The following is a 21,974-nucleotide window of genomic DNA, read 5'->3' on the forward strand; positions in this document are numbered from 1 at the left end:
AGTCATCTGAACATCACATTAGCAAAAGAGTGGACACTGCGCCCGGTGTCATATACAAAACCGTGCAATAAAGAGGTTTATCATTTCATAATCATCAGTTATGATCTTACCATACTAGCCAGCCTAACTGGGACACCTCATGTGGGGGCAGGAGGGAGCTAAATCATAAGAGTTCACAGGTTAAACACAGTACAGGCATTTCACAAGTAAGAGACCCCTCCTCTTTCAACTATTCTGAGATTTGACTGAACTGAATCAGTGTGGAGTGTACAGTAGTCTTCATCGTGGTTACCTTTTTGCCATTCAACAGCAGTCACTCATAATCCTTCCTTGTACAGCAATTAGGGGTATGACATTTCCAATGCATTCCTGATACGTGTGTGTGTGTGTGTGTGTGTGTGTGTGTGTGTGTGTGTGTGTGTGTGTGTGTGTGTGTGTGTGTGTGTGTGTGTGTGTTCATTTATTTTTAGTCGAAGAGCACAGAAAAGGAAAAATGAAAGAATTTAACTTTTACCAAACAGGACAACTGTTTTAAGACAAACATCTTGCAGTTACAATTTTATTTAAAAAGTACAATAAAAAAACGATGATGTGCACATAAGGCACTTTAAAATGGTTTACTCCTCTTGTACAAAGGGTTTATAAATTAACAAAAAATGCAAAAACGTCCAAAACAAAGAAATCTATGATCATATAGGTGATAAACTGGAACAATTATTGCAAAATTGTCAATGTGATATTCACAGTCGCAACATCACACTTTTTGTTTGATTGCATCAGTTTATCAATATGAGTATCATAAGATGAACGTCATAATGCCCAGAGATAGATAGAAGCAATACCACTAGCAGCCAGCAGAGGGTATGAGTGCACTGTTTTATGGCTATGTTAGGCGTTGGCCACCGTTACCTACTCTGTCCCTAAGAAATCCAGAACATGATGGATATTCTGTCTATGGCATATAAAAAATAAATCCAGATGCAAGCAAAGCATTCCAGTTTTGAACCAGGAAAAGCAGCTTAGAGGACTAACTATAAAATTGGAATCAGTGTTTAATATTCATGCTAAAGTCCAGGCTTATTTGAGTTCAGCAGTTGTTCAACTTTTACATGAGGTTTAAATGTTTTTCTTTTTTCGTTGGGTCACTTGTGATCTTGACACAGGGCTTTGTTGTTTCCTCAAAAAGGAAAGTATAAGTATTTGTGCATTTGACCAAACCACCAAGGCACCACGCACAGCTATTGTTTAACTCGTCAGACAATACACCGCAAAAACATGCACGTTCTTTGGGATGCTAAATACAGAGTTTCTGGACGATCGCAGAGATACAGAAGAGTACAGATATTTGAAATATAAGTCATATTATTCCCCTACATGAAAGGGAGTGAGTTACTACTAGAGTGTGTCTATATATCAACCAATACAGACGAGTACAGTCAGTCGCATCAAGCCTAGTATGCGCATAGTAAAGAGAACAACATTACGAGGGGACTTCACAGGCTACACGTTGGATTTCCGATCTTTTTTCTAATGAATCATTTGAGATTATTTGAGTTTTTAATAGATTTTTAAAAGATCCTTTATTGTATTTTATGTGAAATGTGGGCATGTCTTTCAGAATTATTTTGGTAAGGATTAATTAGCAATGGACGTTATGTTGGAACACTGTTGAGCATCATCCGTGTGTCTACAGCTAAACAACGTGGACAATGCAAAGTAGAAACAGTCGATGGACTTTGTACGTTTCAGCATTAGGGAATGATAAAGATCCTATTGTGTGGTTTGAAGTTCGCCACATTTACAACAATCCCCTTGATGTAAATCCCTGCTAAGCATTGACCTCTACAAGATTACAACACATTATTTACAAATACATGTGCTTTTTTTTTTTTTTTTCTCTCTCTGACAGATTTCCTCAGCAAATACTTCATAGTATGAGTTTAGTTTTCTAACACATTTCCTAAAAGACCAAGTCAAGAAACATAAAAATGGGGGACGATGACTTTCTTAATTTTTTCAACTCATCCTCACCCAGACGACTTAAAATGCACAGTAATCATCGCTGCCACCCTGTGTGAAACTCTCCGGCAGTAGTGACAACAACCTCAAAGGGGACCAATGTCGCCCCAATTAGGTTGCCAAATTTATACCAGTAGCCTATCTGATGACAGGCCCCCCCCGGCATGTGCATAATTAGCACGATCAAATATTCCCAACTGTGTTAAACGCTATCTTCATCGTGGACTGAGTCATGCGGTGTGTGTGAACTGGCTTAAGAGTATCTAGCTGAAAGACCACTGTCCATTCAGCAAGCCCCCATTATACCTGCAGAGGTTTTGGGCGGCTTGCGTTGAAGCAAGGCAGGGGTATAAACAATTCACTAATCTAAAAGAGAGGGAAGGCATCGACGAAGAAATACGGTTCGAACGGATGTGAATACATGTTGGAGAGAGTTTAGCCAACTTCAGTTCAGCACGACTAATGCTAACTTTGCCCACTGGAAAGAGCAATGTTAAAGGAATCCTTCACCATGATATTCTAACGGTCCCCTTTCGGGTGTTCCCAAAATACAAAAATCATACAATGTTCTCTTATAAGTCCCCTAAACATCCAATACTTTATAATACAAACAGAACACAACTTCAAGTATCTTTTTATTTTATGTACAGCCTAATGGTGGCTCGCTTCCGCTTATATCTGAATCGCCGAGACTAGATCCTTAACACCTACAGCAGTGACTGAAACATCACCAATATAAACCATAGAACACTAATGCCAAAACTGTACACACGTAGTGCCTTCAATGTATCTCTGAAAAGAGGACATGGCCACAAACTTTAGTTTACTTTTTTCTTATCCTATATCGGTGAGGTAAAACTTAAAAAGCGCTTCGCTTCCGTGGTTTACGTTTGATTCGGTCTCTGTCAATCCTTGCCAGAACTCTTTCATCACCATGGAAACACAGGCTCGCTCAAGGACCTTTGTGAATTCATTAATCAAGTCGCACACGTGCGCACACACGCGCACGTAAGAGCACACGCGCGCACGCACGAGCACACACACACGCACTCTCAAACAAAACGGGGAGGCAATCCTCAACCGGCCTGCTTTTTTCTTTTTTTTTTTTACCATCGAAACCCATTTCCGCATGCGACCCCTCCACCACCCCTCCTCCACCCCTCTCCCTCACACACCCCGACCCCACCCCCCCCCCCCGTTACATGGTGCCCGACTTATCCCCGGCCTCGTGCACACCCGCAGCGGCGGCGGCGGCGGCGGCGGCGGCGGCCGGGCTGGGGAACAGCATCTTCTCGGTGGGGGTGACGGCGGGGCTGCCCAACCCCGACGACCCCGAGCTGCTGGAGCGGTGTGTGGTGGGCGGGGGCCGGGCGGGCCGGGCGGGCGGCGGGCGCAGCTGGGCGCCGGCCAGCCGGGCGGAGAAGGAGGAGGGCTTGAAGGTGGACATCATCTCGGAGGTGGAGCTGCTGCTGCGCCGCATGGCGGCGTCCGGGTCGCGGATCACCATGGTGTGCAGCGGGCTGCCGGGCTCTGAGCCGGGCCCCGGGGCCGGGCCCTTGGCGGGCTCCAGCAGCGTGTCCAGCACCACGTCGGGGGCCTGCTTGGCGGCGTTCTGGCGCTCCAGCTCCCGCAGGTCGTGCAGCGCCGTGTTCATGGTCTTCTCGATGTCCTGGGGGGGGGGGGGGGGGGGGGGGGGGGGGGGGGGGGGGCGCGGCCGTCAGAGACAGGGTACGGGTCAGGGTACGGGTCAGGGTACGAATCAGGTGTCACATACAAAGTCAGACACTTGACCTGGTTACTCACTATTAACAGAATGCTGATACTAGTTTTTTAACTATTCCAGCGGTTGCAATTGATATGGTGTTACCTCAGCTTAAGACAAAACAGACAGAGAGAGATGAGGGACGGACAGACAGACAGACAGACAGACAGACAGACAGACAGACAGACAGACAGACAGACAGACAGACAAGACAGACAAGACAAAACAGACAGACAGAGAGACAAGAGGCGGACAGACAGAGAGTCAAGAGACGGACAGACAGACAAGACAAAACAGACAGACGGTAAGGCCAACAGAAAGACAGACACCACAACCGATACACCACAAGACAGTCAGCCAGCCAGCCAGCCAGCCAGCCAGCCAGCCAGCGGAGCCAGGTACCTCGGCCAGGGCGTCTGTCTCCAGGCCCTTGTGGTCCCCCAGGCTGCTGTGGCGGGTGTTCCCCGGGACGGGCCTCAGCGGGTGTCCCTCGGGGTAGGCCTTCCTCTCGGGGTGGTTGATGCTGCCCGCGCTGCCGAAGGTGCCCAGGCGCCTCTTCTCGGGGCTGTCGACGCGGCCCTTGTGGAGGGCCACCTTGTGGGGGCTGCTGGGGCAGGCGGCGGCCCTGGGCGGGGTGTCGGCCCCCCGGGTGGGGCTCTGGGTGTCCGGGCCGCCCCGCTGCCTCGGGAGGGCGGCGCTGTCGGAGCGTAACCTCACCCTGCGGGGGACAGGTCACGCCGGGTCAACAACAACAACAACAACAACAACAACAACAACAACAACAACAACAACAACAACAACAGCCACAACAACAGACTGGTGCAACGTCTAAGGGACCGTGTCCACATCGCCTTCTTTCCACAATGAAAATATAAATAAATAATTCCGCTGCATTTCCGTTGTTTGCTGACTGTTTCCATGACAACTAGCCATGTGAGCCCCTTATCTCCCAGCACAGCGTGCTAGTTATGAATTCCTAAGCCGGATTCATACTTTCCGCGCCCGCGTGTCTCCGCGTCGGTACGTCGTGGAGCGCAGTAAATATGCCCGGGTTTTTATTATAAATCCCTGAGTGAAAAGTGGCGGCATATGCAGAGACAAACATTACGGTTTTGTTACAGTCACTCCCTCGTTGATATGAAACAACCTGCTCTTTCCTCACACAAAACCACATGCAATCACATATAATCACATTTAAGAGTGACGCGGTGTCATGGTCAAAGCAACAGTGACGTCCAGAGATTATTAACCTGAATCACCCGGCCGTACGTTGAACCAGAAACACTAACAGATATGATCGGCCTTGCTTTGCTTTTTAGTTTAAGTGGACCCGGTGCCCTGAGCTTTAAGTAACAGTAGTATACCATACCTCCCCATCATCCCTCCAAAGTTGTATTCGGGGGACTGCTCACAGGGGGAGTGGGCGCCGTTCTTGGAGGAGCTCTTGTCGTCGGCCAGCAGGGGTCCGCTGCTGGCCTCGCTGTCCGCCTTCTGGCTCAGGTTGTCGGAGAAGGCGTCGTCCCTGAGAGGACGCAGACAAACAAACCCAACAGTATCAGACCCACAATGCCACTGATGCATCCAATTAGGGTGCATTCCTTTAAAACTAAAACTAACTAATAAACAAAATAAATAAATATATATATGTATAAATAATGGACTGTTGTACTGGGTAATTGGAACACACTATTATGTTGGTAAAATCTGAATTTATGGATGGACAGTTATTAGCAACATAACTGTTTTTCAATTTTAATGAGCATCCATGCAGACACAAAAACAGCGTCTGCATAAAAAACATAAAGCAAAAGTAGCACTCAAGGTTTTACGACGTACTCGACAAATTAGCTGTCAAAACACAAATAATCCTCTCACAATGCTATTTACTCGAACTGAAGGTAGAAAATGAGACTAACGGGAGGAATAATGTTTTCTTACGAATGACAGATACCAAATTCCAAATCCAATTCCAAATACAAAAACCTGTTATCAAACAACTCTTTTCCAAACTCCAGATCTACAACGATTAACTGGTTAACCAAAGTATCTTCCACCAACACCGACTTTAAAAGCAGCCTTGTGGGTTGGAAGGTTGAGGAACCAGGGGTTGCTCAGTAACTCACATGTCCTGCACCACGATGTACTGGTGAGGTATCAGGCCGTCCACGCCGTTGTGCCGGCCCTCCCACCAGTCCTGGGAGGCCCGGTGGTACAGCAGGAGGGACGCGCCCTTCTTGAAGGACAGCTCGCGGGGACTGCGGCCCACGTAGTCGAACTTGGCGATGGCCTCGATCTGCTCGATCTCTGCAGAAGCGTTGGATGAACACGGAGGATGAGACACACACATGAAGTACGGCTGAGGCGCTGTATAGCTAATGAAATAGTAGTTTGGTTCAGCCAATCATGGGAGAGCGATCAAATCCCTTAAATCCCCCCCAAAGTCCTGCGTGAGATTCTATTAAACAGAGCTTTATGCAGAGGGGCGGCTGAGGGAACGACAGATGATGTAGTCAGAAATTAAATCAAAGGTTTATTAGTCAGCCATTAGACAGGAATTTATTTATTCCCTGATACAGCCATTTTTAAACATCAGAAATACAACGACGCTGAAGTTGGCATCCGATTCGCAGCATCCGATTCGGCTTGAAAACCACTTAGAATCTTCAAATCGGTCCTGATTGAAAACCACTACACCTAGACTCTTCAAATTTGGACTACATTATCACAGTGAGGCTATACATTATGTAAAACATAGTTTCAGATTTGTGAAACCTTTACCCTATTTGTGAAAGTGCAATACAGGCTTATTTGATTGCTTTTTAGGGTTCCAGACCGCATTGCATTTTCACAAATAGGTTAAAGGTTTCACAAATCTGAAACTATGTTTTACATAATGTATAGCCTCACTGTGATAATTTAGTCCAGATTTGAAGAGTCTAGGTGTAGTGGTTTTCAATCAGGACCCGTTCTAATGCAGTCTGGACCCCTAAAACGCATTAAAATTAGCCTGTATTGCATTTTCACAAATAGAAAAAAGGTTTCACAAATCTGAGACTATGTTTTACATAATGTATAGCTTCACTGTGATAATTTAGTCCAGATTTGAAGAGTCTAGGTGTAGTGGTTTTCAATCAGGACCGATTTAAAGTGGACCAGCTGCTGAATCGGATGCTGCGAATCGGATGCCAACTTCAGCGTCGTGAAAGAAAACGACGTACCTTTGACACACTCTTCAAAACGTTTTCCCGTCAAGTGTTATAATTTATCCACTAGGCCGATTACAGAAACTCAACGAGAAACTATCGTTAAAAATAACAGAAAAAAAAACTGTGATCTGGATTGAAAGGTGTTTATAGTAACACCACCTTGTTAAGATGAACATTAACAAGTCCAAGGGCTTCACAGTTCCAAGCCTGGGACAGGTGTGATTCTGCTGGCTCACCAGCAGGGGTCAGACAGGGTTAACCACATTATGATTTAATGGATGGTCTGAACATGCTCTCAGCATGAGTGTGTCTCTGAACTAAAACAAAGCCTTGTGGGTTTCATTTAGAGATGCACTGATCACAGAGCCAAGAACAGAGAGCATTGCCAAAAGAGTTACACTCATAACATTTCCCGTCACACAAACTTTAGCTTCTACTGCGGAAATATGGCTCATCATTATTTTCAGTTTCCTCCTTAATACGGCTGCTTCTTAAGAATAAGATAATTATAGACAGTCGGGTAGAAGACGGTCATCAGACACTTCAATGCTCAGTACTCTCAGTCCTGTGTAGTGGGGATATACTATATGTGTGGACCTTCTGTTGAGCCTTTCAAATAAGAGAGGAGAGAGGCTGGGGACCAGAAGAGAGGGAGATGTGGGGGTTATGATATTGTAAAGGGCAGTGCATCTTGCACCCAGGACCAGTTCAAACAACCACCAGGTTAAAGGCACCATGCTTACCAAGTTGTCTGACATTTCAATTACAACCCATCATGTTATGCAGTGCGATATAAGCAGCAGCCTATAATCTATTGATTGAAAATACAATTTGGATCATAGGAAAAATGTAACATGTTGTCCCTTGATGTGTGTTCCCATGTAGCGCAGTGGAGTATGTCTGTCCATCCCCAGGTTTAGAATTGCAATCATAAACAGCCCAGGTTCACCAGAAGTTAGCCGTAGGACAGCGTTCATATCCTTGTTTCGTCTAGACGAGAACACTGCGCGACGCATGACGCCATCTCGAGCAGGAATGAATACAGCAAACATCGGGTGTCCAACACTAGTGGTGAGACTCTGTGTTGTACCACAGGGGTACTGAGGACCCAGACTGGGCCTGCTAAAGGGGCTACAGGATTAGATGACGGCTAAAGAGAGGTCAGACCTTCGTCGCTGGTGGGCGGTTCCGTTCCGTTGTCGGCCTCGTCGATGGTGCCCGGCTCACTGTGAGGGCTGTCACTGCAGGGGGAGAACCCAGGCGGTGTGGGTTAGGACCACACGTGTCAAAAGAAAACGTGTCTCTCGATGCAGAATGTATTTGGTTTCAATTTAAATATTTGGTCAGATCAGGCCGCCCTCTGATGTGGATGCATCGACCAGATAAAACAAGAAAGGAATACAGTGATGAATCAAGTTTTTATAGTTGATGTGTTTATGTATTACATCATGCCCCCCCCCCCCCCCTGGTGATCCACAGCATGGCTGTTATTTACCCTGGAGTTACTCAGGTTATGTCTCCATGTCTTATCAAAGAAGAGTTTGTTCAAAAGGCCTGCAGTAGCCCAGGCCCTTTAGATGCAGTGATTCCTTTAAATCGCAAATGCTGAAGACTGTTTAAAAAATAAACGATAATCTCAGCCCTCATGTCCGAGCCGTTATAGATTTACAGTATCCGTGTAACCGCATATCAAACATAAAACCAGTGTGTTTAGAACATTTATTTAGTTGAATCGATTCATTATATTTTAAATGATATTCCTAAAATGAACCACATCAGAGGTAAAAACAACTGCAACAATAAAACTATTATTATAAAAGTTAAAAACAGGGCACTATTTGTCCTTCAGCCAATGAGGGCAAGGGGGGCAGTGTAGCCACTCCCCCCTTGTGCACGTCCCTTCCTATAACCTAGTAGTCCGTCTAGAAACTGCCTCATATATATTTCAGCAGTAGACATTAGTGTGTCAAAAAGAACTGCCATGATACTCACGCCATCGGGGCTCAAGTAGAGGTGCTCGTCTCCACTCACCAGTACTCCTCCCCCCCGCTCATGCACTTCTCGTAGACCGGCCCCTCCAGCTCCCGGTGGCTCGGGAAGATGACCTCGGTGTGGACGATGATGGTCTTGATGACCTCGTTGACCTGCGCCTGGCAGAGCACGGGGTCCTGGCCGTCGGGGATGGGCATCAGGGTGGGCCCGAAGCAGATGGCGATGTTGTAGGGGTCCATCATGTTCTCGTCGCTGTACTGGGACAGACTAGGGGGGAGGGGGGCGGGGCAGTGTGGGCTCAATGACGGGGACTTTAAACAACCACAGCTTCTAAATACTCTTTTAGGTGTTTTTATTGGTAGCCTTTGTCGTCCAATCAGCTCGACCGCATCCAATGGCGATGTACGGTCTGATATTTTCGATAGAAGTAGACACGTCTTTCGAAAGCTACGTCTTATCGTATCGTAGCCATCGACGTCGTGCTGATACACTTTAGTTTCCCTCTTGTGTGATCGTGCTTGAGTATTATGCTCCAGCTTCCGCTCCTCTCGATGCACGGAGCAGCCGTCTTGAACCCCGAAGGTCGGCGTTGTAAGATTATCCGACTTTCGGAGTCGGAAATCCGACTACAGCGGAGTGTTCCAGCTGGAATCTCAGCCGAGGAACTTAATAGTTCCGACCTCCAGGTTCAAACGGATCGCCCCCTTACAGCCAAACTAAAGCGAGGAACAGAGAAGGCCCCACTGGGTGTCTGTGAGTCGACGCGAGCTGCTCATCCGCCCGAGGACAGCCACAGACGGGTAATCGGAAGGAGGAGGAGTTATGGACGGGCCTGCGTGTCAACAAGGTGAGGTAACGCAGTTAAAGCCACAGCTGGAAGACATCCAACATGAAGCGGCATTAGAGCAGCACCAGCTCAAACTCAAGACGTGGATTCACGGCCCCCGCTTTCTGCAGGGGGACCCAGTAAAGTCAGAAGGAATAGGCTCTCGTTAAAAGGGGGACAGGTATACTACTACTACAGACAAATGACTTCCCCGGCCTCCCCCATGAATTACTTTTAAAAGCACTTGGGACGGATCTAGTAACACACAGACCCAGATCTACTTTTAGTTGTGTCGGTTTAATTTGAATGGGGCTATTTTGGAGTGGTCGTATTTTGTTGTTAAACAGAGATTGAAGCACGCGGTGTGCTCAAATGTATACAAGAGCTCTTCTGTGTCGTGCCAGGTAACGCATATCAGTTGTTGTTTTTTTCATGTGTACTTCTGAACAGATGAAGAGCAGACTCACTGGTTGAGGAACGAGAACAGGTATCTCATGACGATGATGATGGTGCGAGGGAGCGTGACGACAATCTGCTGGATGTGGTGCGCTCGCTCCGTGCCAGACTCCAGCTCTGGAACACAACAATAACACAGACCCAGACTCAGTACTGCGCCAAGCAACCGCCTCTGTTACTACGGGAACATGCTGCAGCATGGGAGCCACTCACACCTTTACACTCTGTCAAAGTTTCTCGTGCGATTGTTCGATATCTTGTGACACATGCAGTTGGATTTCCACACAGTCTGTGAGTGAGTTTAATAACATGGTATTATAACAACTTGCATCTAGATGGAGAGCATCGATATAAATAATTTGCTAGCAAGATTAATACTGTAGTTTTAAATGTGCTGAGAGATGGCCGAGAAAGTGCCAATCATACAATGATTCCTTAATGAAGTATGTCGTTTAATTATCAAAACTGTCAGTTACTAGCATTTTTTGCTTCCTACAGTTTCTTTACCCAAAGAAACTCATTATTTTTCAAGGAAACACCGAATATTTTGGTAGCCAATTGAGTTATAATACGCTGGCAATCGCGTACCATTAAACAGAGCAGCTGGGTTTGACTTCAACTCCAGATTGCAGATTAAAAGTGACAGATTTTTCTTTTTCTGGGTGTAGTATCAAGTGAGATTGTCAACAAGCCACAGTCAACCATGAGCCAGAAATACCCTTGAAATAATGATTGTGTGGTTGAAAGGCTGACGGAGGCGTCAATCAACTGAATCTACAACAGAGAAGCTAAATAACGGAGTATGGTTAAAAAGAGTTATCTGACACTCTAATAGACGGCCACCTCTCACCAGTGGGAGGCATTTAGATGAGAGAGAGAGAGAGAGAGAGAGAGAGAGAGAGAGAGAAGGTTTATGTGGTGTGCACACACAATGTTCTGATGTGGCACACACTTTCCTCTTGCAGTTAGGTTCTAGTTAAGTAACCGCCATGGGTTGTGGTGGTGATGAAGATTGTTTCCATGCGCTGCTGTTTCACAGAGGATCAAAGGTGAAGCCCTTCCTGTACGGTGAACTGCAACCTTGCTGCCTCAGTGTAGAATTTGTTTCTGTGATTGGCTGGTTTCTATCGGGTATGCCCGGTGGCCACAAGGACTTACTGATGGTGGAGATGAGGTCCAGGAAGCGTTCCTTGGGAAAGATGGGGTTCTCAAGACCCCTGAAGTACAGCTTGAGGACCCCCGCCACCGAGTTGATGTCATGGTCGTTCTGGTCGTCCACCAATGGATCTTCCCCTGAAGAGAGCAACAGAGAAGAGGTTCCCTCCGTTGTGAATTATGCGGAGACCCCAGAACACAGATCAAACATGAACACAACACTGGGCTACCGAGAAGATCAAGGGAACTGAGGGGATTTGCTTTCAGGGTTTTTGAGGGTTAGGGTTAGTTATGCCGGGACACAATGGAACAAAATGAACACTGAGCCGTCTGTAGAGAACAACCGACAGGGGCAAGCGATGACTCACCTCTCTCAAATGAGTTCTTAATGTCGTTGACCTCCACCTGTGACCCGGGCACCCGGAATATACCCTGCTGTTGCAGCCCTGAAAGCACGACAACACAAGAGACAACCAATCAGAATCCAGACGATAGAAGACCCCCGTTATCATGACAGGCACACCTCAGTGAAGGTGACGCTAAGACCCCTCCATCTGAGAGAGAGAGAGAGAGAGAGAGAGAGAGAGAGAGAGAGAGAGAGAGAGAGAGAGAGAGAGAGAGAGAGAGAGAGAGAGAGAGAGAGAGAGAGAGAGAGAGAGAGAGAGAGAGAGAGAGAGAGAGAGAGAAGGATATGTAATCTAGTTATGAAGGCAGATGCTTTTTTTTTTTTTTTCTGTTCCAGGAGAGGGGGGCCCCGGCCAAACTGAGGGGCCGGGGCATATGGCTTCGGTTATATCGCTCCTAATCAGTTTTCTGGAGTTTCATTAGGTCCAGATTCAGGGGCCCGGGAGCTGCGGGTTGAGAGCGCTGAACTACACGCAGATGTTTCGGCCAGACGGAGAGGAGCTATGGTGGGGGTGGGGGGATTCACGGTGTACTGTCTAAACTTAGACAGTGCTCCAACAGGACTCTACAAAGGTTCCAGTGTCTTTTTGCGGGCCTGTCGTATCATGGGTGACTACGCTGGCTAGGAGCTCTGAGGAACACCCCGGTAGAAGGCAGGTCGTGTCACACTCTGAGCCCGAGGCCGTCTACGGAAATAGGATCACCTTGTCACTCTTTTTTTTAGGGGGCTGAGCGGAGTTCGCTCAGGGATTCGCTGCTCCATTTCTTTCTACGTTGAAGATCATGAATGATATTTCAGGAGGACTCACCGTAGAGATTGATGTATCGTACACAGCTCTCTACAACCACCGGAATAGGTTGCCCTGAATCCTAAAACGGGGTAATCGACAACAAAGCAAACGCTCACATATTGATCTGAAAATGACAATGCAATACAAATCGATCGGCTGTTTATTTTTCCGTTTTATAAGCCATCAAACTCATGTCAAGACGGGGGAGTGCATTGATCCAAAGTGACTTACAGTCAAACACAGATACAGCCAATTAAGAGAAGATAAGACGCTAAGACAAGAGTATAACTAGTGTAGCGTATTAGAACAGCTGTTAAAAGCAATCAGGGTAAGGCATTATCCCCGCAATGAATACGGGGGCTTCTTTCTCTGTTAGGGAGCCAATCGGGAACAGTACCGGTTCCCTCCCCCAAGCAGAAGTACCTGAATGCGGGCACGGGCATTCCTTCTTCCTCTGGGGACAGGAAGCAGCAGAAGGAAAAGAGAAGCAGAAGGAGAGCAGAGGGAGGGAGGGAGGGAGGGAGGGAGGGAGGAGGACAGCAGAGAGTTATCTGGAAGCGGGGAGTAGCTCAGATGACAGAGCCCTCCGGAGTGTTAGAGGAGAGACTTAAGCGCGGAGACTGTCAGCGACGGGACGCCGCGAGAGAGGACAGTGAGCACAGAGTCCTCTGAGCACATGGGGCTGTAGGCAGAGCGGAGGGGGGGGGGGGGGGGGGGGGGGGGCAGGGCCCAGTCCCTGACTGCTCTCTTAGGGTGGCAGGAAAACACTTAAAAGCATGTAGTGTAGAGAACACAGGGGGGGAGAGAGAGAGAGAGAGAGAGAGAGAGAGAGAGAGAGAGAGAGAGAGAGAGAGAGAGAGAGAGAGAGAGAGAGAGAGAGAGAGAGAGAGAGAGAGAGAGAGAGAGAGAGAGAGAGCGAGCAAGAGAGAGAGAAACATAGGGAGCAAGAGAGCGAGAGACAGCGAGTAAGAGCAAGCGAGAAAGAAAGAGTGAGCAAGATAGGGATAGAGAGAGAGCGAGCGAGAGAGAGAGAGAGCAACACAGCTGGCAGCCACTGCTTGTGTGCGTCGACCGAGCCGGGGGTAGTAAGGACGCGGAGAGGGATTAGATGTTATATACCGTCACCAACGGGGGGAGTCGGCAGAAGGGGGGGGGGGGAGTAAAGAGCAAGAGAGAGGATGCCTTTTCCTCCGGCACTGCAGCAGGAAGGGGAGGGGGGGGTGCTCAGTTATGTGCCACACCACGGTGACAGGAGGGGGGTGTGGCAGGGTGGCAGGGTACCTGGATGAAGCTCTCCATGTTGCCGTTAAACAGCGTGTGCTTACACATCGAGTGAGGCCGAGGCTTCCGCATTTTCTGTGGTTTAGGGGGGAGGGTGGGGGGCCTGAGGGGAGGAGGGGAGTGGTAAAAAAAATAGAAAAACACACACACCACCGCACTCTGTGAAACGGGGAGCAACACTTGGAGGTCCGTGTCCGTGTAAAAAATATAGGAAATGTAGAAACCTGTTTTGGTTAGGAAGGAGGATTGAACGTTTTTTTTTGCAGTTTCAGGAAATAGTAGATAATTGGACATCTTTTTTTTTATGAAAACAATTCCATGTTGGGATAACGGAGTGTGCGCGTGTGGGTTATTCAAACGTGCTGAAACTGCCCTCTCGGTGACCCCCGGCGTGCTTACTGGGTCTGGTCCATGGTCCCCGACGGCTGGGGTGCGCTTGGTTTATTTTAAACACAAGGCGGAGTTAACGAGCCGCTCATGCCTGTTATTGAAATGCAATTTGCGGCGTTCATAAAAAACAATCCATAGCTGGTAGCTATCGTTTGATGTGTAGCGCGAGTTAGAGCGGCCCGCTAATTGGAAGCGCTACTACAAATGGGTCGTCGCTAGCAACCGACGCGCTCCGTAAGACGTGGCTGCGCGGTGAGCGAGATAAAGGCAATTATTTGGCCTCTGTAGTATTTATTATCTGGAGGGACGTTTTTTCTTTCTTCTGTCTTTGTCCATTCACTGTGCGATGGACTAGACACACAATGAACGAGAACACAGAAACACACACGGATGCGCGCACAAACAAACACGCACATACACACACGTTTATAGATAGAGTACTTACACACACGTTTATAGATAGAGTACTTACACACACGCACACACGTACCCACCCACTGAAACTAATCATCTTCATTAAGGATAATAGAGATGCAGATGAAATCACTCTTGACATCCCTGACCGACGTTAATTACTTCTGGAAGGTATTTCCATAATTGTGAGACGAACACAATGAGATAATTTGTCACTTGTGTAGCGATACTGGTCCCGGAAAATGTTAGTTATCTTGTATTTGCAAAAAAGGATGGTCAATATATAACATTTGACTGAATGCTTATTTATGTGGGACAAAGGCACCCGGGACCCAATATGCATATCTCATGAAAAGTGGATTTCCTAGGCCTGCTTTTATAGGCTGAATTGATTGAGTGGTTCTCGGTGGCTGAGCGGTCATAAAACGCTTTGATGAACACGTGGATATCCTACCTCGTGGTCCCGCACTCAGCCCGCTCTCCTGTGGCAGAAACAGACAAAAAACAGAAACGTCAAACCATCTCCCGCCTTTTCCCGCCGGGCACATTTTCACACAACTTCAGAGTTCTGCACTAAAACTCAGTGTCCAGCGGTGTGACTGAAAGGCTTCCACCAAAGACAGCATGGGTCTTCTGGGAACCGGGTTAGGAAGTAGCACTGAAAGTATTCTGGGGGCCAAATCCTATTCAGCTCCTGCCCTAGAAACCTCAGGGGGCCTGTGGGCCCCCCGCTCCCAGGGAACAGAGAGGGGGGGGGGGGGGGGGGATGAGACGGAGTGCTGGCGGGGGGAGATGGAGGTGCTGGTTGGTGCTGGAGGGGGCTGGATGTGTGTGTGTGTGTGTGTGTGTGTGTGTGTGTGTGTGTGTGTGTGTGTGTGTGTGTGTGTGTGTGTGTTGGGGGTCATCCAAGACTGGTGACACTGAGCGATGTCTGCTCCGGCTCATTGAGCCTTTTGTCCTGGCGCGAACAAAACACACATGTGCACCAACACACACACACACACACACACACACACACACACACACACACACACACACACACACACACACACACACACACACACACACACACACACACACACACACGCACACACACACACCAACCCCCCACCACACACACACACTTTGGAATTGAAAAATAAACACCCCACAGCGAGTCCAAGTTGAAGCCAAGGGAGTGATAATGTGTTCAGAAGCCCAGGCTTGAGCTGGTATCCGGGTGATAGCAGACATGCGACTAATGTAGCCCTCTCTGAGAAGGCTCGGGTGCCAGTCGTTTATAAAGAGAAGTCATTTGACAGACTGAACTGGAGGACATGAACTGGTACTGAGAGAGAGAGAGAGAGAGAGGCTCTTTGTGTCTCAGGGACTGGACCACTGGCTGTGGGTGGTGCTGGGGATGTGTGAGTGTTTGTCTGTGTGTGTGTGTGTGTGTGTGTGTGTGTGTGTGTGTGTGTGTGTGTCTGTGTGTGTTCATCTGTGTGTGTGTGTGTGTGTGTGTGGTCTTTATGTACCACAACAACAGCAGGACCACAGTATTCCAACACTGATGTTCCTTTACTTGAGACATAAATGTAATGTGTTGTTTAGTCTCCGAGGCACTAAACAAATCGTCACCACTGTGGTCTAGTTTTTTAAAACAATGAATTAATTCAACCCCAACAACAAGGAGCATTAAAGCTACAACCAAGCATAAATGCGGGTAACTAATGTAAAACAGCTTTTCACTTGGAAAAGGTTTGCAAGCGTTTGCATATCAGAGGAACCAATGTGTCTTCTATGACGGCAGACTTAACACAACATATTGACTGATGTTCAAGTTGACATTGGGGGGTTATTAATCTATGCAGCGAGATGAGATGGGGGGGGCTGTTTCCTTCCATAGCCTTCATCATGAAACTGATTTATGTACCTCCCGGTAACACACGGATATGCATAGACACGATTGCAGGGGCAGACACATCCACACACAGACACACACACACACACACACACACACACACACAAACACACACACAGACACGTACACACACAATCACACACACATTATACTGGGTGCGGGGTAAAGAAGCTAATGAGCAGGGCCGGCGGATCAGATGAATAATTTAAACAGGGGAGGTACCTGGAGTCCCCATATGGCCCGGGCACAAACACTCAGATCCTCCCCACACACACCCTGGACCTGCCCGCTAATACGGCCAGCTGGGGCCCCCCCAGTCATTGACATGCAATGGGAGAAGATTGCGGTACGACTGACTGCCCTCTCGCCAGGAAGGGTGGAACAGAAAAAACGCACTGGGGACTGTTAAGGTAATTACGGAGGAAGCGCGAGTCTGTCTGTAAATAAAACATGAGAGCCTGAACAGTCCCATGTATGTAGTGCTGGTGGCGGTGGCGTCACATGTGTGGATCTGCGCGGCGCCAGCTGCGAGCGTGTGATAGGCCGCTCGGTGAGGTACCCCCCCGGCGCACCGGGCAGATGCCCGAGCGGACCTGGCCCTGGCCGGCCTGATTGATTGGGCGTGAACTGTTCACGGCTGACGTGACAAGGGTCCCTTTGGGAGGCTGGGGGGAGGTGTGTGTGCATGTGCTTGTGTGTGCATGTGTGCGTGTGTGCGTGTGTGTAGATGTGTGTGTGTGTGTGTGTGTGTGTGTGTGTGTGTGTGTGTGTGTGTGTGTGTGTGTGTGTGTGTGTGTAGATATGTGTGTATGTAGATGTGTATGGTGTGTGTGTGTGTGTTTGGATGTGTGTTAATGCGTGTGTTTGTCCGTGCGTGTTTAGATGCATGCATTCGTGCAAGCGTGTGTGTGTGCGGGTGGACAGGCGTGCGTGCGAGTGTGTGTGTGTGTGTAGCTGTGTGGCGGGTTGATTTTCCTATTATTTTTAGCCTCTGAAATGGAGTCCGGTTCATCCTAGCCCCTCCCTGGTGCCTCCATCATAACCGGGCGAGGGTCGCCATGTCTCCCTCTCACCAGAAGGACGTCCACAGAGGAGGGGTGGAGTTAAGTTTGGGGGGAAGGGCGGGATGTTGACAACGACTGGTGGACTGGTTTGGCATCTGGACGCGTTTTTTTTCTCTTCTTCCATCGCCCAGAGAAAGAAATAACAACACATAACACGGCGCACGAGTCCCTGTGGACACCTTGCTGCCTTCTGCTCATTAGATAAGAGATCTGCACTCCCTGAGGGCGGGAGGGGGGGTTATAGACACCCAGGTGGCCAATCACAGGGTCAGAATTAGGGGGCCCTATCCACGGGTGACGAGCCTGCCGTGGCCAGATAGCACGGACATCACGGTGAAGGTTAATAATGTGTGAGTGTGTGTATGTGAGTGTGAGTGTGAGTGTGGGTGAGAGAGAGAGAGAGAGAGAGAGAGAGAGAGAGAGAGAGAGAGAGAGAGAGAGAGAGAGAGAGAGAGAGAGAGAGAGAGAGAGAGAGAGAGAGAGAGGGGGGGAGCTCACCTTCACCCAGGGTCTGCTTCAGTAAGTCATGTTTTGCCTGCAGTTTAATGATGAGGTTGCTTCCGTTGAGGAACTCTTTAAATTTCTGCCATGAAGAAATAAAAAATCATTGGCGCGTGGAGAGCAGAAAGGCAACTGAATTATAATCTTAGGCGAAAAAATACTATAATTATAATATTGCATTATTGATTAGAATGGGAATGACTTGGTAATTGGTGAGGTGGACTTGAAATTATGACCAGGTATAATTGGTAAGGAGGACTTGACGGACAGATCCAAACGGTAAATGAATAGGTGAACTCACTGTAAAGTAGAAGACCTCCGTCTCCTGCTGGTTGGCCTTCCTCTTGGCCACATTCATCTTGCTCATGTAGGACTCGGAGGCCACCGACTTAATGGACTCGGTGGAGCGGCTGTGCTGGAAGGCATCCGATACGTCAAAGTCCTCCACCGTCAGCATGTCCTGCAGAGTCTGCATGGTGGCGTCCAGAGTCTTCCTCACCTGACATTCACAAGGGGGGGGGGGAAGGCACGAGGCACAGTGAGGAGATGGATGAGTAGTATCATGAATGAATGAATGAACTCATTTTATTGGTAGTAATCAAAGGGTAGGGGCAGAAGCTTCAGCTTATATCAAGCTGCTCACATTTTTAAAAGTAAAAAACAAATGTCATAGATACAGTTTGTTTGCATATACATGCATACTTACTTACATATATACCTACATACATACACGCATACATAGACCCAAAAGGGTCAACACCTATATCCAGTACATTTCCACCATAAGATGGAAAATGGGCTAAATAATGATGATATCCACCGAGTATAACAATATTCATCATCAGTAGTTTCACTATTCTCATAGTGAAACTACTCAATGTCTGCGCTTATCTAGTCATGTATCTAGTGCATATCATGGGTGTGTGGATGTTTGGAGGGATGGATGTGTGAATGTGGGAATGTGTGTGTGAATGGATGGATGCTTAGATGCAAGGATGCATGGATAGATGGATGCGTGGATTGATGTCCAAGCAGCGGCTTCCTAGCTGTGGTCGTAGTGGTGATTCTCTTCAGTCGTAGAGGGGAAAGGGGAAGCACAGCGGGGGCAACCCATAGCTGCGATGACGTGTCAGGGGTGGGGAACAGCCGACTGATTTACTCGCTGGGTCCACTTTAAAACGTGACAAAAAAAAACAAGACAATAAAATAAAATGTTCGATGGACGGTTGAAGGCCCAACCCACGGGCTACAGCATGAATAAAACCAAGCTGTGTCGATTAAACGTGTTGACGGGTTACACCGAGTTATACAAAAACAAAGTAAGGAAGGTTCACTGTTTGTTCAGTTTGTTGGAGATCGGTGCAGTCTGCTGGCAGCCACGGCGCAGGGCTTCCCAGAGGTAAGTGAGGAAAAAACCCTGGCTTCCCTCACCTCCATCAGCTCCTCCACCTCCAGAGGAGACTCAGGGATGTAACGCATTCAGAGAAGACTCTGCATCAGTGCTAACCGCCCCGGGGGCTCAATGCAGCGCGCTCCCGCCTCCCGGGAAGCGAAGGTCACCACTGTTTAACTGCAGAGGATGACGTACCAGGTGGTTCATACCTCCACCTTTCCACGCTAGGCTCCGTCTGTCCATCACAGATCGGTCGGAGGTTGAAGGTGGAGCGGGTGGGGACGGCGGCGGTGGTGTTGGTGGTGGTGGTGGTGGGGGTGTTAGTGGACGTCGAGGGGGTGGGTGTAAAAGTGTTTACCTCCTCGTTCTCGATCTTGAGCGTGGCCAGACGGGATTGCAGCTGGTGGTAGCGCATCAGGAGCTCTGTTTGGACGGGTTGCTGAGCACTGACCTGGCACACCTGGAGCCGGGAGGCAGGGGGGGGGGGGGGGGGCTTAATAATCACATTTACAATGCCCATAGAACTGAAATTTACAAGGACGGGAAGCAAGAAGGATGGAGATGAGTAGAGCAGGGGGAGAGGGATTTACGTTTGTGTGTGTGTGTGTGTGTGTGTGTGTGTGTGTGTGTGTGTGTGTGTGTGTGTGTGTGTGTGTGTGTGTGTGTGCAGCCGAGTGCGTGCATGTGTGTTTATAATACAAATAAATCATGGGGTCACCTTTGTTAATGAGTTTCTGTTTTAATAGTGATGCACACACACACACACACACACACACACACACACACACACACACACACACACACACACACACACACACACACACACACACACACACACACACACACACACACACACACACACACACACACACACATTATGCAATAATGCAATAATAATGCATAATGATCCACAAACGACGACAGGGCTGTTTACCTCGTCCCCCATGTGGGGCAGGTACTCGAAGCGCATGGGCGGGCAGAAGACCTGGTTGTGCATGTCCATGATCTTGTGCTTGTCGCTGCGGGAGTCCAGGTTATCCACGGCGTTCTCCAGGACGTCCAAGCCCTCGTGGCGGGACGTCTCCAGCGTGTACTCGGCCGACAGGTATGTCCTGAAGGTCCGGGCCAGACTGGAGTGGTAGCCCAGGTCGCAGCACTGGGGGGGGGGAGGGGGCGGGGGGAAGGGAAACGTTCGGAATAGGTCACGATAAACCGTGTGTGTACGTGTACGTCGTATATGTACGATGCCGTGTCACCGTGACGTAAACAAAACATGATGAATGGTATGAAGGTATTAGTGTAGCAAAAGTCTTTAGCACCTGTAACTGCAGATTTTGTATGCGTACACTAAAGTCACAAATGTGTAACAGTAAGTGTGTAGTCGTAAATATTTATTTTGCATGTATACTCTAAAGTCACAAATGTTTAATAGTACATTTGAAGCCGTAAATATTTTTTCTACCATTGTAAACACAAAATAGGGTCTACGAGTTCACAAGTCTGTGTTACAGGTGCACAAATCCTATCCTGTGCATCACAACTTCAAAAGAGTCATGTCAATGCAATTGACACTTTTGCTACAATCATTGCAGGCTTGCAGCGCAGTTGGTGCAAAACACATTCGCCCACCCGTGTTTCATAATCTGAGAACACGCCAAAAATGTGGACCAAATGTGAACTAATGCATCAAAAGTTGCACATCTGTGAAAAATGTCCTCACAAATAAGATGATATAGAACGATATGTTGATTCAGCATTTTAATGAGCGAGCACTAGTCCATCGTTACAACTGCTCGAATCTCCTCCTGCAAGTCTCAGCTGTGGGTTTTTTTTGCAGGTAGTTTTGCAACACGTCTAGTTGGTACATGTGTAGCAAAAGTGATTTGTATCCGTATGAGGCAGAGCGTCCGTGGGCGGTACAAAATTGCAGCGCTAACCAATGAAAGTCGCCATCAGGGGGTGCATTTTTTTCAAACTACACTGGGACCATCCAAGCAGACCAAATACATTGAAGGACACTTGCGGCATGTAAATGCAATAATTTGGGGGGAATACAGTTGAACTAAGTAATTTAATTTGACATAGCCTAATGAAAGATACCCAACTCCGTCGTGTAGGATGCCCTCTTGTCAGGGTTCGAGTTAGGTGGTAGCCAGTGGGAGCTGAGCTCCCATAGAGAGAGGTCTGGCTCCCATGAAAGCAGCAAACTCAAATATCTGTGGGTGTCTCTGAAAATACAGCAGCATAATATTGTTATAACAAATAAAGCTATTTTCCCTTCCACATACAGAGTAATATTGACATTAAGTAAGGGATAATAGAACGCCGGTCATTATCGGGAAAATAAGCCCAGACAGGGCGAACCGGACACCGACGCGAAACGGAGGTGTCTTGCTTCGACCTGAAGGGGCTTATTTTC

General features: G+C 48.0%; 1 protein-coding gene across 3 annotated transcripts in view; it reads right to left on the reverse strand.

Moving 5' to 3' along the window:
• Window positions 1-3,185: 3,185 nt before the first annotated feature.
• Window positions 3,186-21,974, reverse strand: part of srgap3 (SLIT-ROBO Rho GTPase activating protein 3) — a 52,318-nt gene continuing 33,529 nt past the window's right edge. For 2 of the 3 annotated variants that reach the window (XM_030374573.1, XM_030374572.1), the window contains 16 exons: window positions 20,490-20,711; window positions 19,914-20,015; window positions 18,464-18,661; window positions 18,160-18,244; window positions 15,152-15,179; window positions 13,894-13,996; window positions 12,631-12,691; window positions 11,785-11,862; window positions 11,420-11,554; window positions 10,273-10,378; window positions 9,019-9,246; window positions 8,155-8,228; window positions 5,905-6,085; window positions 5,151-5,303; window positions 4,184-4,499; window positions 3,186-3,688 (listed from right to left, as the gene is read on the reverse strand). In XM_030374573.1, coding sequence (XP_030230433.1) covers window positions 3,218-3,688; window positions 4,184-4,499; window positions 5,151-5,303; window positions 5,905-6,085; window positions 8,155-8,228; window positions 9,019-9,246; window positions 10,273-10,378; window positions 11,420-11,554; window positions 11,785-11,862; window positions 12,631-12,691; window positions 13,894-13,996; window positions 15,152-15,179; window positions 18,160-18,244; window positions 18,464-18,661; window positions 19,914-20,015; window positions 20,490-20,711 — 2,541 coding nt within the window. In that variant the 3' untranslated portion in view covers window positions 3,186-3,217. Of the gene's footprint in view, window positions 3,689-4,183; window positions 4,500-5,150; window positions 5,304-5,904; window positions 6,086-8,154; window positions 8,229-9,018; window positions 9,247-10,272; window positions 10,379-11,419; window positions 11,555-11,784; window positions 11,863-12,630; window positions 12,692-13,035; window positions 13,067-13,893; window positions 13,997-15,151; window positions 15,180-18,159; window positions 18,245-18,463; window positions 18,662-19,913; window positions 20,016-20,489; window positions 20,712-21,974 lie in introns of all 3 variants that reach the window. The other variant, XM_030374574.1, reaches the window with a different exon arrangement.

Source organism: Gadus morhua, chromosome 13 (genome assembly GCF_902167405.1).
Source record: "Gadus morhua chromosome 13, gadMor3.0, whole genome shotgun sequence".
Classification (NCBI taxonomy): Eukaryota; Metazoa; Chordata; class Actinopteri; order Gadiformes; family Gadidae; genus Gadus; species Gadus morhua.